The sequence below is a fragment of the Phacochoerus africanus genome, chromosome 5, assembly GCF_016906955.1.
Source record: "Phacochoerus africanus isolate WHEZ1 chromosome 5, ROS_Pafr_v1, whole genome shotgun sequence".
Taxonomy (NCBI): Eukaryota; Metazoa; Chordata; class Mammalia; order Artiodactyla; family Suidae; genus Phacochoerus; species Phacochoerus africanus.
The window spans coordinates 118,545,561-118,564,254 of NC_062548.1; the positions used below are offsets into that span (position 1 = coordinate 118,545,561).

Consider the following 18,694-nt stretch of genomic DNA (forward strand, 5'->3'; position numbering starts at 1 on the left):
AGTAGAGAAAGTGACTATACCATGCAAATAACTTGAGCCCTTCTATATCTAAAAATGGCTTTACTCCACCTTCATACTACTGGAAACTTGGATGCCTAATTATCAGCTAGAAATAACCTTGGATATTTCTGAAGTAAATTTTATTGGCAGATAGTTTATGTACAAAAGTATGCATCAATTTTTAGCGTACAGTTTAATGACTCTGGAAAAGGTATAAACCCCTATATAACCTCCTACTTGAATCAAGAAAACAGAATAGTTCCATCACCTCTAAAAGTTCCCTCAAGCTCCTTGGCTGTCAATCCTCCCTACCTTATCCCACCACAACGATCTAGACTTTTTCTCACTTAGCATGTTTTTGAGAGTAATTCATGCCACATGCCAGTAGTCCCCTTCCTTTTCACTGCTGAGAAATATTTCATTTTATAAATATACCATATCCTTGTTGAACATTTAGATTGTTTCCAGTTTGGGGCTATCATGAATAAATCTGTAGGAACATTTGTGGCCAAGTTTTTGATGAGCACATGTTCTCATTTCTCATTCTCAAATACCTAAGAGCTGGAATGTTGGGTTATATGGGACATGCATGTTTAACTTTAAGAGAAACTGCTGAACAATTTTTCCAAATCTGTTTTTACCTATTTTACATTCCTACCAACAATGCAAAAGTTCACGTTGCTCCACATCTTTGCTATCATTTGGTTTTGTAAGTATTTTAAAATGCTGGGTATTTCAATGGGTTTATAATAGTACTGCATTATAGTTTTAATTCACATATCCTTAATGATTAAAGACACTGACCATCTTTTTCTGTGCTTATCGACTACTTTCATATCTTCTTTATGAAGTGTATTTTAAAATCCTTTGCCCATTTTTTTTAGATTGGTTTCCCCTTTCGTTAACATCTTGCATTAGTGTGGTGTATGTTAAAACCAATGAGCTAGTATTTTCACTAGCTAAAGCCCATAGTTTACACTAGGATTCACTCTGTGTGGTTGCACATTTTGTGGATTTTGACAAATGTATAAAAACGTGGATCTGGAGTTCCCGTCATGGTGCAGCGGAAATGAATCCGACTAGGAACCATGAGGTTGTGGGTTCGATCCCTGGCCTCACTCAGTGGGTTAAGGATCCAGTGTTGCCGTGAGCTATGGTGTAGGTTGCAGACACGGCTCAGATCCTGTGCTGCGGTGGCTCTGGCGTAGGCCGGCAGCTACAGCTCTGATTGGGAACCTCCATATGCCACAAGAGTGGCCTTAGAAAAGGCAAAAAAAAAAAAAAGTAGTAGTAACGTGGATCCACATTATCACACAGAAAAGATTCACTACTCTAAAAATCCCCTAGGTTACACCCATTCATCAGTCTCTCTAGAAACCACTCATCTTTTTACTGTCTCCATAGTTCTGCCTTTTCCAGAAGGCCATATAGATGGAATCATAAGCTATGTAACCCTTTCAGATTGGCTTCTTTCACTCAGAAATATGCATTTAAGGTTCTCTACGTCTTCTCATGGCTGGATAGCTTCCAAGTTTTGGCAATTAGGATTCACTGTAAGCAATTCGCATCTTCTTTCTGAAGGCTTTTAGAATCTTTATATCTGATACTCTAGAAATACATGATAATAAGCTTTTGGTCTTCTTGTGTGTGCACATGTTGGGTACTTGTTGAACCATTTCAATCTGGAGGATTATGTGCTTCAGTTCTAGCAAACTTCTTGCTCTCTTTTTTTTGGTAGACATTATCGTCTTTTCTATTTTTTTCCCTCCTCACTATTTGTTTCTGGAATTCTTCTCAACGTTATTGGCCCTCTTAGGTTATTTGTACCTTTTTCTTCTCTATTTGTCTTTTGGTCTTTTTGTTCTTTATGAAAGCTTTTTTTCCATTTTATTTTCTAATACTTCTCTTGAAATTTGAAAATTTTGGATGTCTAATTTCCGAAAGTTCTTTCTTGCTCTTTGACCCATTTTTTCCCATATTATTCATGGAGGAAATGTCTTTTAGTCCACACACTCACTGTATATTTCCACTGTATACTCTTTGTCTTTTTAGGGCCATACCACGGCATTTGGAAGTTCACAGGCTAGGGGCTGAATTGGAGCTGTAGCTGCTGGCCTATGCCACAGCCACAGCCACAGCCACAGCAATGCAATATCTGAGCCACATCTGAGACCTATACCACAGCTCACAGCCAACACTGGATCCTTAACCCACCAAGTGAAGCCAGGGATGGAACCTGTGTCCCCATGGATACTAGTCAGGTTTGTTACCGCTCAGCCACAATGGGAACTCCACCACTGCATACTCTTCTGTTTGTTTCATTTGCTCTCTTTCAAGTTGCAGACTTCCTTCAAAGTCCTCATGATCTTTGGCTGGGCCTGTTCTAAATGGACATAGTGTTCTAAAACACTGACTGGTGGGCTCAGTCTGCTGGTAGCATTCACTGTTGGATGCTTAGGTGGCAGCATGACCTTTGCACTTTAGGGATTTCTCCATACATACCCATATCCAGACATCTTCTTTCTGGCCATTTGTTATCTCCTGGGATATAACTCCTCCAGTCTCCCACATTGGAAGGGAAAGGGGACCAGGATCAAACCAAAATGAAGACTTTCATTTTATTTCCTTTTAGCCTTGCCGTTCATTGTTTCCCAAACTGTGCCTGATATCCCAGAATCTGAAGCCTCCTCTTTTAATCAGAAGAGACTTCTGAAGTCATTTCATCTAAATCTTATTTTGCAGATAAAGAGAATGACACTCAGAAACTTCATTTGCTTGAGGTATTACTGCTAATAAATGGGGAATGTGAGATCTGAACCGAGGCTCCTGCTTGAAAGTTGAAATTAGTGTTCCGGTCAGCTAAAAAATTGCTTCCAAAAATGTCAGAAATGACTTGAGATTTTTCTTTCCAGATGCCTGGAAATCTTGGTAAGCTTTCAGGAATTGTGCCATGATAGTTAAAAGCTGTTGTAAGACTAAAATAAACAGAGCCCACATGTGGTCCCATACGAAGAGGGACAGGCAAATTTTGAAAGTGAGGGGTTAGTTTCCTTTACTTCCAAGGTCATACAATGGAATTATCACCACTAATTTTTCAAACTACAAAATTTGACGGGTAAAAAGAGTCTGACAGACCTATCTTCATGAATTGGAGTATACTATTCAAAGTGTCTCTTGCATAGGAGAATGCTAACCTGAGCTAGAGCAGTCATGACCTATTTCAACATAGTTCTCTCTTAAATGGTGTTCCATGAAAAACTGCTTTTGTAGAGTAACATATATTACTTGAGAAAGGCAATTCCACTATCAATAAAGTTTGGTAAATGATGTGTTAAAAGAAATCTTTAATTTAAATTAAGATTTTAATTTCAAGATAGGCTACAAGTACATATTGTATAACGTAGGGAATACATTATATTCTGTAATAACTAAATGGAGTTTAACCTTTAAAAATTGTATAAATTAAAAAATTTTTGTTTTTTTTTTTAGGGCAGCACCTGTGGCATATGGAAGTTCCTAGGCTAGGTGTCCGATTGGAGCTGTAGCTGCTGGTCACAGCAACACCAGATCCGAGCTGCGTCTGAGACCTTCACCATAGCTCATGGCAATGCTGGATCCTTAACCCACTGAGTGAGGCCAGGGATCGAACCCACATCCTCATGGATACTAGTCGGGTTCATTAACCACTAAGCCACAATGGTAACTCCTATAAATTTTTTTAAACCAAAAAAAAAAAAAAAAAACCCAGCAGGCGTTCCCGTTGTGGCTCAGTGGGACTGCATCTGACTAGTATCCATGAGGACGCAGGTTTGATCCCTGGACTTGCTCAGTGGGTTAATGATCGTGTGTTGCTGTGAGCTGGGGTGTAGGTTGCAGACGTGGCTCGGATCTAGCACTGCTGTGGCCGTGGCCAACGGCTATAGCTCAGATTCAATCCCTAGCCTGAGAATCTCCATATGCCTCAGGTGCGGTCCTACAAAGACAGAAAAAAGAAAAAAAAAAAAAAAGACAAGAAAAGAAACTAGCATAATGATAAAGCAAAAAAAAATTAGAAATTAAAAAAAATCTTAATTTCTCTAACACAACTTCTTAAACTTTTAATATGCATCGTGGAACCTTAAAAGAGTAATGGTGTATATGTCCGGTAGCAATTGCCTAGTGCATGTTAGCACGAAGTCCTATTTTAACCATTCATAGGATTAATGTTCAAGGAAGACACTTTGGGAAACATGATCTGGCCCAAAATTACTTTTCTTAAACTCCTACTATGTAATGTTTCGGGTAAGGATGAAAAATCGCTTTCCTTATCACCAACTGCTCACTTCAACATTATTATAAAAAAGGAGAGGTTATATTATAACTTAAAATACACAGGACGAGTGAAGTTCATATGTCTAACAGTAACTGTGTATGACTTATAATGGAATTAATGACAATATACTTCACTCTCAGCAAACAAAAGGTCTGTGCAATAATGATGAGAGACAAAGCACTAATCCATATTATCATTAAACATTTAAAATGAGGTTCTGTCCCCAGCACATACTATTCAGCCTGGAAGTAGGTCTGGCAGTGGTGGACTGAAGTGTAGCTGGCAGGATCTCCGATTTGATGGTTACGCTGGTGACCGCACCATCCATCCTCTCTGTCTCACATAAGCCTGGTAACTGTGCTGCCTTCTCCAGTGTGGGTAGTAACTGATCAAACTGGTCAAGGTCAGCTGTAAACTAAGAATGAAAACCAAAGTTAGAGGAAATATATTCTACACTTTCACCCGAAACAATGTAGCAAACAAGGTGTTCCTTTAAACTATATAAATTGAAGGTGACTATGAGAGAATGGAGAAAGAAGAAATAATTAGATTGGGGCCTCAATGAAATAACATGACCTAACACTGGAAAAAATATGAATGCTTATGATATTAATATACTTCAGGATACAAGATAATATGTATATCATGTTTATCTACTATATCTCGGTAAAAAATTTATGCATTGGAAAAAGACTGAGCTGGAAAGAACTGTCAAGAGTCCTGTGTTATGATGACACTAAGTAGGTGATTTTTTGGGTCATACTTTTCAAAATTTTACAAAATGGCTTACTTTATGATGGAATAAAAAATATGGTTACATTGATGTAATTTTCAATAATTTTAAAAAATTTGGGCAACTTTTTAATAAATAATATATTAGCCTCAAAGATCTCAGAAAGGTTATTTCTCAGAAAGGACTTAATGGAATAAGAAACAGATCTACTAGAACAGATAGGCAGTTCCTACATCTGTCTGAGCAGGCTGGCCTTCATTTCAAGATATTATTGTGTTATGATTACCTTAAGATAATTCATCAACATAAAATGTCTACCTGTTAGGGTTTCATTATTTAATTAAACTAAAATTTGTTTCTAGATTGTATAACAGAATTACCCTTTGTATTTTTTTAAATGCCTGGCTTCTTTCACTTAACATATCTGAGGTTCAGACATCTCGTCCTAAGTAGCAGTAGTTCATTTTGTTTTCATTGCTAAAGAGTATCCCATTGTACGAATATGCTACTATATATATATATATTTTTTTTTTCCATCTTTTTCTCTTTTCTAGGGCCACTCCTGCAGCACATGGAGGTTCCCAGGCTAGGGGTCTAATTGAAGCTGACGATGCCGACCTATGCCAGAGCCACAGCAACAAGAGATCCCAGCCACGTCTGTGACCTACACCACAGCTCATGGCAACGCCGGATCGTCAACCCACTGAGCAAGGCCAGGGATCGAACCTGCAACCTCATGGTTCCTAGTCAGTTTTGTTAGCCAGTGAGCCATGATGGGAACTCCTGCTACAATATATTTATCAATTCTACTGTGATGGGTTTGGGAATTTTTCTGTTTTTTGGCTAATACAAATAAAACTACTATGATTATTTTTGAACACGTCTTTTGTGACATGTCCAAAAAGTACTAACCATAAAGGAAAAAATTCAAAAACTGGACTACATTAAAATGAAGAACTTCACTTCATCAAAAAGCACCATTAAGAGAAAGAAAAGGCAAGGCATAGCATAGAGAAGATATGTGCAAATATATAACCAATAAAGGACTCACCCAAAATATGTAAAGAACTCTTAGAGGTCAATAAGAAAAAGACAACATGCTGGGAAAATGGGCCAAATACTTGAATGGGCTATTTACAAAAGAAGATATCCAAATGACCAATAAATATTTATCAGGGAAAGGCAAATTAAACTATGAGAGAGCACTATACAGACCCCAGAATGGCTAAAATTTAAAGGATTAACAATAATAAGTATTAACGAGGACAGAGAGCAACCAGAAGGAACTCTCACACACTAGGAAAACTGGCACTATCTACTAAAGACGAACACAAACATATTTATGATCCTACAATTCCATTCCTAGGTATAAACTGGGCAGAAACGCATGTACATGTGCACCAAAACAGATGTGCTAAGATTGTACACAATGGCATTATTTTATAAAGATGTTACTTTTAATTTTAAAGAGAGTTTTAATACAATTATTATTTAAAGCTGTTTTTCAGCTTAAAAACTTGGTATTAGTTTAGTGGTACCAAGAAACATGAGATAGCCTTTTAAAGAGCACACATGTAAAGAAATAACCAAAACAGTGTTAATACAAGCAGTAAATAGAGACAAGACAGAGCACTATGGGAGCGGAGAGGAAGGGCATGTCTAGCTAGGGCTACTGGGGAAGGCTTTACAGAGATGATGTCTGAACTGTTTGTGAAGGATGAGAAGAAGTTCAGCAGACATAGAAAGGAGAGCAAGGCAGAAGATGCTTAGAAGAGACATGGCTTATCCCAGGAATGGCAAGGACTCCCATGTGCCTAGAATGCAGTATGCCTGAGGGAAGAGAGAGATTTTTGTGAGATGAGGGCAGAAAATAATAAAGTTGGCTCAAGAAACTATAGAACCTATGCATTCTAAGTGTGCATCTTGTTTTACAGTGGAGAGTCTTATCAATAAAATGTTTTGTGAATACATTTTCAGCTATTTCATGGATGTCTATATTCTGGCTAAATAATTTCTAAGCTCTTAGAGGGGAGGGGACTTATTTTCTGTCCTTAAATTCCTTCAGAGTCCACAGCAATTATTCAATAAATGAAGCTGCCTGTAACTCTGCACCCTAACCCCGCACCCCAGCCTAAACACTGAGGTTCCTGATCCGTAACAATTTATGCAAAAGTTTATCTATATTTACTTGTTTCAGGGCATGTTATATACCCTGCTACCCAGAATACTCAAAGTCTCTATTCTGATGGTGGCAGGGGGTTGAGGGTGGTTAGAATCAGGTGAGAAGGAAAACGACTTTAGAAAATGCTTCAGAGGAAATTAAATAGCAAAGCAAGCCAGACTAGGCAGCCTTGTCTACTCACAGTTTGCTCTCACTTCATTTATATGCCATTCTCTGGGGAGTTCGTTTATTTATTTACTTATTTATTTTTAGGGCCCCAGCCACCACATACGGAGGTCCCCAGGCTAGGGGTCTACTCAGAGCTGCAGTTACTGGCCTATGCCACAGCCACAGCAATGCCAGATCTGAACCAGGTCTGCGAGCTACACCACAGCTCACTGCAATGCCAGATCTTTAACCCACTGAGCCAGACCAGGGATTGAGCCTGCATGCTCATGGATTACTATGAGGGTTCGTTACCACTGAGCCACAATGGGAACTCCTGGGGAGCTTCTTGAAAATACAGGTTTCTGGGTTCTATTCTCAGAGAGTTGGATTTAATAGGTGAAGAGATGGGAGGAAGGGACAGGGAAGGTATTTTTCTTTTAAATCTCCAGAGATGTGAACCTGATGTTATAGAAAGAAAGAAATGTCTATTTTCCTAGACTGTCGCATTAATATTGCAGCCCTCCAAGGTTCCAAAGAGAACCACTGACACCAACCTTTTAATACATGTCCAATGGATAGGATAAAACATAGCCTGAATCCAAAAATGGTCTATGGATGGAGTAAAATAAAGGAAAAGAAAACATAACTAGGAATGTTCATTCTGTGAAGCAAGGAAGTACCTACCTGGCTCTGTGACTCCAGTTTAATTTCCTCAGGAGGAGGTTTGGTCATTGGGGTTGGATTTGTGTTACAAGGATCCATCTGTTCCTTCTTTTCCACTTTTACCTTTACGTCATCCAGGCTCAGGTTAGGAGTTGATCTTAAATCTTTCTCATCTTTATCTAAAAGGTAGCGTAGAAGCTGATGGTCTTTTGATTCTTTTTTCTTTGAAGCATCCAGTTCCAGTTTTATACCGGAGTTCCCTGGTACCTGCCCAGTCACTGACACAGAAGTAGAGGCACTGTCCTTTTTATCAGGCTCCACAGACAAAGTTGTGATATCCGAGGGGCTACCCTCCTGTAAGAGTCGGTGGAGAATTTTGTGCCGCTCCGTCAGTGAGCTATGAGAGGAGGGGCAAGAGCCACTTGAAGAGTTAGCAGAGGCAGAGCTGGGAGTGCCTGTGCAAGACAGTACCTCTTTGCAGCTTGTGTCTATATCAGCATGCCGTAACTGCTGCTCTGCAGTTGTTGTCAAAAGCTGCACCAGTTTGTGACTGGTTTGAGAGTATTTATTATCTCCATCTGAGAGTCTGTCATTGTTATGCAGAAGCCCAGAATCCAGAGGTTTGCCATCATTAGAGCTGTTGTCAGACTGAATCATTTCATTTAAAATGGATGCAATCTCTTTGTTATCTTTGGACTCAGCTTTTGCTGGTTGTATATTTAATCTGCTAGGTGAATTCTGTGAGCTCATCTGCCTGAGGACTGGAGAACCAGCAGAAAAGCCAACAGAGTTATTGGGTCCTTCATTCATACTCTGCAAAGATGTTACTGGGATGTTTGAATAAGATCGGTTACCATTATTACAGGCAGTACTTGTCATGCTAACAGGGGAGTTTAATGTCGGAATATTAGGAGGAAATGAATTGTTCGGCATTCTGGGTCTTGTTGCCAATCCAGAACTAACTTGCCTCCTTGGAGACATGAACTGTGCAAGGGATATTCCTGTACCTTCCATAGGAGAATTATTGAGGTTTAAAGGGGGATTAGTGCTCTGGGAACTAGCCTGTCCCTGGTTTAAGGCCACACCGGCTACAATCTGATTTCCAGGTGAGCATCCAAAACTCCCTTGGCTGTTGCTAGAATTACTGTGACTGCTGCTGTGAAGGTCTGAGCTCTGTTGGCGGTTTACTCTGGTGGATACCATGTTGCTGTTGGATGGTGGCAATGAAGATGAACGGGCCACACCATGAGCTGGAGAGATACTAGGATTGACGGGAGGATTTACCCGGGGAATTGACATTCCAGAATTAGTGTCGTCTTGAGGAGAAAGACCACTGTGTTCCCTGGAAGGGGAAAAGACATTGTTATTCAAACGTCATGGCTGCTTCCATTATAATATTTTTATGATGCATATTATAAAACAAGATCATTAACTTTACTAATGTTGCAAACTATCAAGCAAAAAGCTTCTGCATCACTTTAAACTAAGGAAAAACAGTGGACTGTTAATACTACTATGAAATACTAGTAGCACTTAATAGGAAATAGTGCTTAAGGTCTTGTAAATTTGATAGCAGTTTTAGTTAAACGGGAAGGAAATCTTTCCTGGCCTTGAAAAAAGTCCAATATATGCACTTTTAAACTTTTCAAAATTTAATACAAATAATTAACACTAAGAGAAACTTCTCACACCTGTTTACAAAGAATTTATTCATGACTCCTTTGTTTCAGCTTTTAAGTATTTCAACTCCAAAGAGGAAGACTGGGTAAGGAAAATACTGTGTCACTGATGTAAAAATTAAAAAGGGTGACATGCAGACATAGCAGATGTTTTGAAAGAGAAATCACAATATGAAAAAAAGAACTGTGCTAATTCCACTCACAAGCATAAATTAAACTAAAATTAGAAAAAGCAGAATACTGAATTCACATTTTCATCGAGTTCTTTACTCAAATCCATAATTACGACAACAGATTTGTGACTGGTATTACCATGTTCCAATAAGCAAATATATCAGATGAGGGAAAGATGAAGTGAGGGAAAATGTCTTTGTTTTTGTTTAATGCTAAATTTTAAATAGTTGTAAATGTAGGGTTTTGAATAATTCATAGGATAAAAGAATGGCTTCATGAAGTTACCATATAGAATAGTGTACAACATAGTTTGGGAAGAGAACAAATCAGAGGCAATGACATTCAAAAATTTCGAGTTGAGAGATTAATAATTTATAGTTTGAGAAACTCTCAACTTGAACTCAGAAGCCTCTGAATTTTGCCCTAATAAAAATAAAACACTTTCAAAGTTAAAAATAACATTAACAAACTCAAATCTTTTATGACCATAGGTTCATTTATGGAAAGCTGATAATTTTTAGCCACTTTTTTGGTTTTCACCCCTAAAACAAACATTCAGCCACACCTTTCCTGTCTCCCTTTTTGAACAGTAAAGCTATTATTAAATGGCAAAACTATAAAACCCAGTATGGATATACTGATTATATACCCATCATGCCAGTTTAATGCCTAATTTAAAATCTGTTTTCTAGCCAAGAGTATAAAAATTTTTTCTCTAAGAAGAGATATGTGAACTGACTTATTTCATATGAAGCTCTCCAAATAAGTAGTACCTGTCGATGATATGAATTCCCATGATGAAAGGCTGCATGTCTGGACTTTGAGGGTAGCAAAGTTTACACTTGGTATGGGCGCTAAGCATTGTCCCATCATTCAATATGAATCTATAGGATGGGCTGGAGGCAGTGCCACGAGTCATCACTGTTTCAAACAAAAGAGAAACCTAGTTAAAATTCTGACAGTTGTACTTTGGGCAAAGGAGAATTACCACACCTCGTTTCTATCTAGAACCTCATTTTGAATATCCTTCCAACTGCTGCCTGTTCAGACTCAAAATAAAGAAGAGTTCAGACAAAGCAGATATCTGAGGGGAAAACTGATTCCAGGTGAAATATACCAGCTGATAACAAGTTTTAATTTAGTCCTATTTGATGGGTGCCTCCTCATAGAAATTATGATTATGAAGAAACCACAAAACACACACAAAAAAATCAACCTTTATCTTTCCCTATAATGGGGAAGCTCCTTAAATTTCTTAAGTATTCATTAAAAATACCAAGAAGCAACTTTCTTTCCTCTCATTTTTAGTATTATCTCCGACAATTTTCCCCCTTCTCGGCCGGCTGATTTTTAAAAACAGCTTTGTTGAAATATAATTATTTACCATAAAATTCACCAAGTTTTGATTAGTCTTAGAGTTCTTTTTTTTTTTTTTGTCTTTTTGCCATTTCTTGGGCCGCTTCCGTGGCATATGGAGGTTCCCAGGCTAGGGGTCCAATCGGAGCTGCAGCTGCCAGCCTGCGCCAGAGCCACAGCTCAGGGCAATGCCAGATCCTTAACCCACTGAGCAAGGGTAGGCAACCTCATGGTTCCTAGTCGGAGTTGTTAACCGCTGCGCCATGACGGGAACGCTAGAGTTATTTTTTTAAAAAACATTTTGTTTAATTTTTTGTCTGCTTCCATGGTATACAGAAATTCCTGGGCCAGGGATCAATCCCGTGCCACAGCGATGACCTGAGCCATAGCAGTAACAATGCCAGATCTTTAACCTGCTGAGTCACCAGTGAACTCCAGTCTGTAGAGTTCTGTAACTAAAATTTAAATTTAAATTTTCAATCAGGAATGTGAATCAATAAGGCTCACACTTGACAAATTATTATAGCCATATTATTACTTTTGATGCTTGAATTTAGTTTAGTAAGCATAATAAGATGAAGCCAACGATTACTAGTACAGAACAAAAACTATGTTAAGGCAGTCAAAGCACTATATAAACAACATGATTTACTTTTGTCTTTAATAACAGACAAAATTCCTACCATATTGGTAAGTATGTATCAAATATGTAAAGGCTATACCAGACTACTAAGTAAAAAAAATGTCATTGATGTTTCAGTAATATGATAGAATTCTTCAAAAGCAAGATTTAATAGGTAGATTCAGCTATACCAAGGTTAAAAATCATATCCACTGAAACACAAGAACTACTATCACAAATGACTATTACAATTTAGCCTGTAATAAATGTTAGTCCTATTTTTCAAAGATATTTAAGAGTTTCAATCATACTTTAAAGACATATGAAAAAGACAAAATGACCAATTGATAAATAATTTTTGAAGCTATATATTACTTTAATTCCAGCTCTCTTTTTTGGGCCACGCCCAGGGCATTCAGAGGTTCCGGGGCCAGGAATTGAACCTGGCTACCACAGCAACTTGAGCCACAGCAGTGACAACACCAGATCCTTAACTTGCTGAGCCACTAGGGAACGCCCAGGAGCTAGCTATATATTACTTTAAGTAAAGAGAAGACAAGCTGTATTTTACTGTCTTGGGTATACCATTTAAACTGAAGAGGGCACAATCTGCTGTAAATTTATACTATACATAAATCTGTCTAAGTACCAAAATCAGGATTTAAAATTAATGACAAGGATTCCTTACCTATTTGGCAATTTCATTCAAATCACTGCCACGTTTAATATAACACATGGAGAAATTTAGTAGCTAATGAAGTAATAAATGCTGAGGAAGAGTCTTGAATGGAAATCAATAATTTCTGTGTAAGGATATAAATGTTTGCTATGACAAAACCCTAAAAAAATTTAACAATTCCCAACTGTTAATATTTTTTGACAATATATTTTAGAAAACACAACTACAACAAAAGTAGCATTTTAAGATAAGTTATTAACCTGGGATGAAGAGACAACTACAGATATATAAAGGGCCAGACAAGACATAATATACTTCATGTTATTTTGCTTATGCCATTTTGTCTATTTCTTATCATTATTTACTGGCCTTAAGAAATTCTGCTGGAAAACATTTGTTGGCTCTTCTGACTATCCAATACGGTAGTCACCAGTCATGTGACAAATTAAATTTAAAAGCAAATAAAATTTAAAATTCAGTTCCTTAGCCACACTAGCCTCAGTTCAAGTACTCAATAGCTGCATGTGGCTGGTTGTTACCATACTGAGTGCACAGCTCTATACGATCTGACTTCATTTTGCATTTCTAATCTTCTCATTGTTTCCTCAACATTTCTCCAATGTCTCTTTGAATAGGAGATAGATAACTTTTTACCTACTTAATTTTGCTTTCTCAGGTAGAATAAACAGAAGGGTTGACACGGTGTCCCATTCTTGTTTCCCACTCCCTATTGAACTGGACAACCCTTTCCATACAAAATCATCCACTAAGTACTTGCTAACTTTTCTTCAACTTGAATCTCATCTCAATAAGTAAATACTAACTTGTGATCAACTACTGTAACTTTTCTTTGTAGGACAGATTTTAAATATTAGCTGTTCTCAAATGCTTATATTGTATCTCAATTTACGTTTTTGCTTGTGTACAACTCTAGACTTACTTTTGTAACGGAAATTAATGGATGGAAATTTCTTTTTCTTCTTCTTCTTCTTTTTTTTGGTGTTTGCATCTTTTCAAGGGCCGCACCTGAAGCATATGGAGGTTCCCAAGCTGGGGGTCCTGAAGCTGTAGCCGCTGGCCTACGCCAGAGCCACAGCAACGCCAGATCCAAGCCACGTCTGCACACCACAGCTCATGGCAATGCCAGATCCTTAACCCACTAAGCAAGGCCAGGGATCGAACCTGCAACCTCATGGTTCCTAGTCATATTTGTTAACCACTGCGCCACGAAAGGAATTCCTCTTTTTTTCTTTTTAAGGCCACACTAGCAAGCATGTGGAAATTCCCAGGCTAGGGGTCGAATTGGAACTAGAGTTGGCAGTCACTGCCACAGCAACACTGGATCCCAGCTGCATCTGTGACATATGCCACAGCTTATGGCAAAGTCAGATCCTTAACCCACTGAGTAAGGCCAAAGACCAAACTCGCATCCTCATAGAGACAAAGTCGGGTCCTTAACCCACTGAGCTACAACAGAAAGTCTGAAATTTCTTGATTTATTGACAAGCCTTTTAAAGTGAGGAAAAACTGCAAACTCAGGCTAGCATGGGAACATTAAGATACCCAATATGGATTACAGCAACATCAATGGTCCTTTGGTGTTTATGCTGCCTTAACTTGTAGGACATTATCTAAAGCGGTAAAAAATTCCAAAACTGAAGAATCCCTACATACAGGAAATGATTACACTTAAAGTTGAAGTCTTGAAGTTAGATTATTTATTTTGGATGATAATGTGTGGACTAGACTTAGCATATCATAATTCACAACCTTTGAAATGAAAAAGGGCAATATTAAATATACTAAAACTTTAATTAGAATCTAATTAAGACTATCCATTAACTAAAATTCTGTTAGAGAGGTAAAAAGGAAGGCAGCATAGATCAACGAAAAGAATAAAAGCCTAAGAATCAGATTTAGGTTTGAAGTCTGAATTTGTCATTTATAAGATTAGGACTTAATAATACAAATTAGCCTTTGCCCATCATTGCTAAAATGGAACCAGTTTATTGTGAGATAAAATCTAGGATAGCATGTACCAGACAAGTATTTCCTGAATAAACACCAAAGAAAAAACAAACAACAAATAAGCAGCTTCCAAAGTACCGGAGTCTTACTCATTCATATTCAGCCAATCCCAAGACACCATTTATACTAGTAGCTTCAACTCTATATAACAATCTAATATTTTGAATTAAGACGTGAGCATGGGAGCCATAATTCTTTTACAGGACTGGCTGGTCAATAAACATTTGCTCTATACACCTAATTTTCCTCATAAGAAAGGTCTGGGTCTGGAAAAAACTATTTGGAATTTCATTTAATCACAGATCCTGGCCTCGCTTTCTCATGTAGTTTTGCCAGGTTTTGATCCTGACTATCTGTTTCTGAAATTTTTAGAACACTTAGTAGGGAGGGATGTTACCGATGTGGGTTACTGACATCCCAGAACTCTTCAAAGAACCTTTAGAATGGCAATTGTTTTTAATTTTTTTCCCCTCAGAGGAGGCCTCAACAGAGCAACAAAGCAAAGGAAGCTGCTTCCTCTGGAGATAGTAGCTGTAGAGGTGGAGATATTTGGCTTTTCCTCTCCACCCAATTTAGTGCTGAGATAACCTCAACAAGCATGTCTTACTGATGTTAACTAACAGGATAGGTTTAAAATGTGCTGCAGGGTACTACAGGTTAATGCTGACAGAGATTTCTCTTTCTTTTTGGTATTTTCCTAGATATATGCAGGAAAAAAATGCAATTTAACTCCCTAGTTGCCCTCAGATTTTCGGTCACCAATGAGGAAACTCTATTCTGTATATTAAAATCTCTAAAAAAGGAAAATAAACTCGTATTTTAAATGTTTTTAATAGTTTGACATAAAATATTTTCAGTTAGTTCTGTTATACAGACCGTAGACATTCCTGCTATTCACATGAGGACTTAGGTTTTATAGCAACACTTCTAAACTTCTTGATACTACAAATACTTTCCAACTATATCATGATTTTTTAAAAATGCAAATAACTTTATTTATTTGCTTTTTTGGGGGCTGCACCTGTGGCATATGGAAGTTCCCAGGCTAGGGGTCAAATCAGAGCTACAGCTGCTGGCCTATGCCACAGCCACAGCAATGCCAGATCCTTAACCCATTGAGCGAGGCCAGAGACCTAACTCACACCCTCAGGGACACTAGTCGGATTTGCCTCCACTGAGCCACAATGGGAACTCCTTAAATGAAAATAACTTTATTTTGTGATTATAAATAGAGAAATAAAAGTAAACTTGTGTAATCCCATCACTCAGAGATAACCACTGTAAACATTCTATGAATCTTCTAAAATTGGACAGATATACAAAAGTGAGATCTTACTGTATATACTGTGCTTTCTTAGCTTACTTTTTTTTTTGTCTTTTGTCTTTTTATTGTTGTTGTTGTTGCTATTTCTTGGGCCGCTCCCGCGGCATATGGAGGTTCCCAGGCTAGGGGTTGAATCGGAGCTGTAGCCACCGGCCTACGCCAGAGCCACAGCAACGCAGGATCCGCGTCTGCAACCTACACCACAGCTCACGGCAATGCCGGATCGTTAACCCACTGAGCAAGGGCAGGGACCGAACCCGCAACCTCATGGTTCCTAGTCGGATTCGTGAACCACTGCACCACGACGGGAACTCCCAGAACTTGAATTTTTAAAGCACATTAGGATTTTATGCCTGTCACTGCCTTAAAAAAGTAAGTTAAAGGCATGGAAAAGGATAGATGGAAGACAAATTGTTCTTGCCTAAATATTAGTCACTGTAGAGGTTTTACATTTTAAAAGTTCTACATAAAATCAAGGACAATGGTATAATTTGTCTCCTCCTTTCGCACTGTCCCTAAGTGAAGAGGCAGGAGGGAAGCTGCAAATGCAAATTTACATCTCTCTCCATTCTTGACAGACCAGTAGTTCTCAAACTCGATGTACTTACTGAGCATTACCTTTGGAGCTTGTTAAAATACTGGGTCCTCACCTGAGATTTTAATTCAGCAGGTCAATGTCTTTACAAGTGGTTCCCATGTAAGTGTTTCCTGGACTACATTTGTCTTACAAGTTAGATACTGCTGAATATAATATATCAGAAAAAGATGTGCTCAACCCACGGATGCTATTTGGCCAGTTGTCCAGAATCTCCAAAACACTAGAATCAGAGCTATGTGAATTCTGGACTAATTCTGAGAAAAAAAAAACTATTTATATTGAGGGATTTTTTTTTCCCTAAAAAACATAGAAGGACATTAAGAAATTACTAATGGAGAAGTGTTGAATTATATTTCTTTACATTTCTCCTTGCTTGTTTCACTTCATATGTTAATGATAGCTTGCTTACTTATTACACTTTAATCGATCTATTTTATAGAGAATTCCAATGGTTTAGAAACACAATACTTTAAACCAGGGCTCAATTAAATCTGCAGGGAGCCTAGTCATTTGGACAGTGAGACAATAACCTAGACCTGTTTTGCCTTGGTCAAAATGTTTATATAAACTATAGGCAAATAAAATTAAATCTCAAGTAATAGAATGTCCAACTTATAAAGTTAAGGCAAGAATCAAAGTGTATCACATACTTCAGTACTTTGGGCAGAAAGTGGTGACAGTGCTGTGTCTCCCCTTAAGTCAAGTGCAACTGCTGGTAGAGGGCATCACAAAGTTTGTGCAACCAGTGGATGGCATTAGTTGCTTATCGCAATGGTTCCCAAACCTACTGCACTTCAGGTTTGCCTGAGGGAATTTCTTGGTCAGACCCACTGAAATACCATCTTTGGGGATGGTAACAGTCTAGTAAGAAGCCTACTAGAGAATCACTCATCCATTAATCTGTAGGAAGCTGTCCCAGAAGTAACCAAACTAGTGAGATTTATACAGATGGCTTCCTGAAAAAAAAAAAAAACAGAAAACAAAAAAACAAATCAAGCTGCTTCCTCCACATACTACTAGGAGACGGCTGATCTACAATGTAATGAATGGAAAATCCTCTGTAAACTTAGGAAACCTAATATTATGGGAAAATGTTAAAATTAATAAAGGTGATGGAATAATGAAAAATATTTTAAAAATCATTCTTCAGGAACAGGCATACAAAAAGTCTCTTTCCACATAAATTATTTCCTTAGAGATTAGAGAATAAATTATACCAGGAAAGGTGTACTAGGCTACCATAATTACATGATAATATTTTAAAAGTATATTAGGAGTTTCCCTTGCAGCTCAGTGGTAATGAAATGGACTAGCATCCAAGAAGATATGGGTTCAATCCCTGGCCCTGCTCAGTGGGTTGAGGATCTGGCATTGCTGTGAGCTGTAGTGTAGGTCACAGAGATGGCTTGGATCTGGCATTGCTGTGGCTCTGGCTCTGGCTGGCAGCTCCAATTCAACCCCTAGCCTGGGAACTTCCATATGCCGTGGCTGCGGGCCACCCCCCCAAAGTTTATCAAAATCCCTTATCTCTGAATCTCTATGAATGTCTTGCCTTAACGCTCAGGTAATTTCCCCTGTATTTCTTATAATACTGATAAGTTCCTTAAGGGCTGGGAATATACTTGTTTCATATTCCCATTGTACTTACTATGACACAGCAGTTGTTCAATTATTAATTAATAATTTCACATGACATATTTTTTAACTTGAAACTTCAACCTGAGTCAGGAGACAGAGGCACTGTAACAATCATGGATTAAACATACATGATATAGATCTGTATCGCGTGGAAGCCCTTTGATGTGCCTATTCTGCTGGGAGCGATCTTCAAAAGCCAAACAAAGACATCACTTCCTCTCTAAAGCCATCCCTGATTCTCCAAGTCAGAATTTTTCTTCTTTGGTTATGCCTCTACTACAGCCCAGGTCACAATGATCTTTAAAACTGCCTATATATCCTCCTAATAGATTTTGAGCTCCTTGAGGGCAAAACCTTGCTTCAGTCACCACTGTATCCCTGGCAACTTACATAGTTTTCTATGGATGTGTGGAACTTGATACATGTCTGCTGAATGAATGAATGAATGAATGACCAAGTGACCACCACATGATAACCTGTTCTTTAAAATGTGCATCCCAAAATTCAGGATCCACTCATGAATTACTTTGCTTACCCATTTCTTCCCTTCCTAAAGTGA

At 38.1% G+C, this 18,694-nt stretch overlaps 1 protein-coding gene across 8 annotated transcripts in view; it reads right to left on the minus strand.

The window, feature by feature from the left end:
* Positions 1-18,694, minus strand: part of NCOA1 (nuclear receptor coactivator 1) — a 246,493-nt gene that overhangs the window by 45,342 nt on the left and 182,457 nt on the right. For all 8 annotated transcript variants that reach the window (XM_047782522.1, XM_047782524.1, XM_047782521.1 and 5 more), the window contains 3 exons: positions 10,664-10,811; positions 8,059-9,379; positions 4,547-4,727 (listed from right to left, as the gene is read on the minus strand). In XM_047782522.1, the coding sequence (XP_047638478.1) occupies positions 4,547-4,727; positions 8,059-9,379; positions 10,664-10,811 (1,650 nt within the window). The remainder of the gene's footprint in view (positions 1-4,546; positions 4,728-8,058; positions 9,380-10,663; positions 10,812-18,694) is intronic.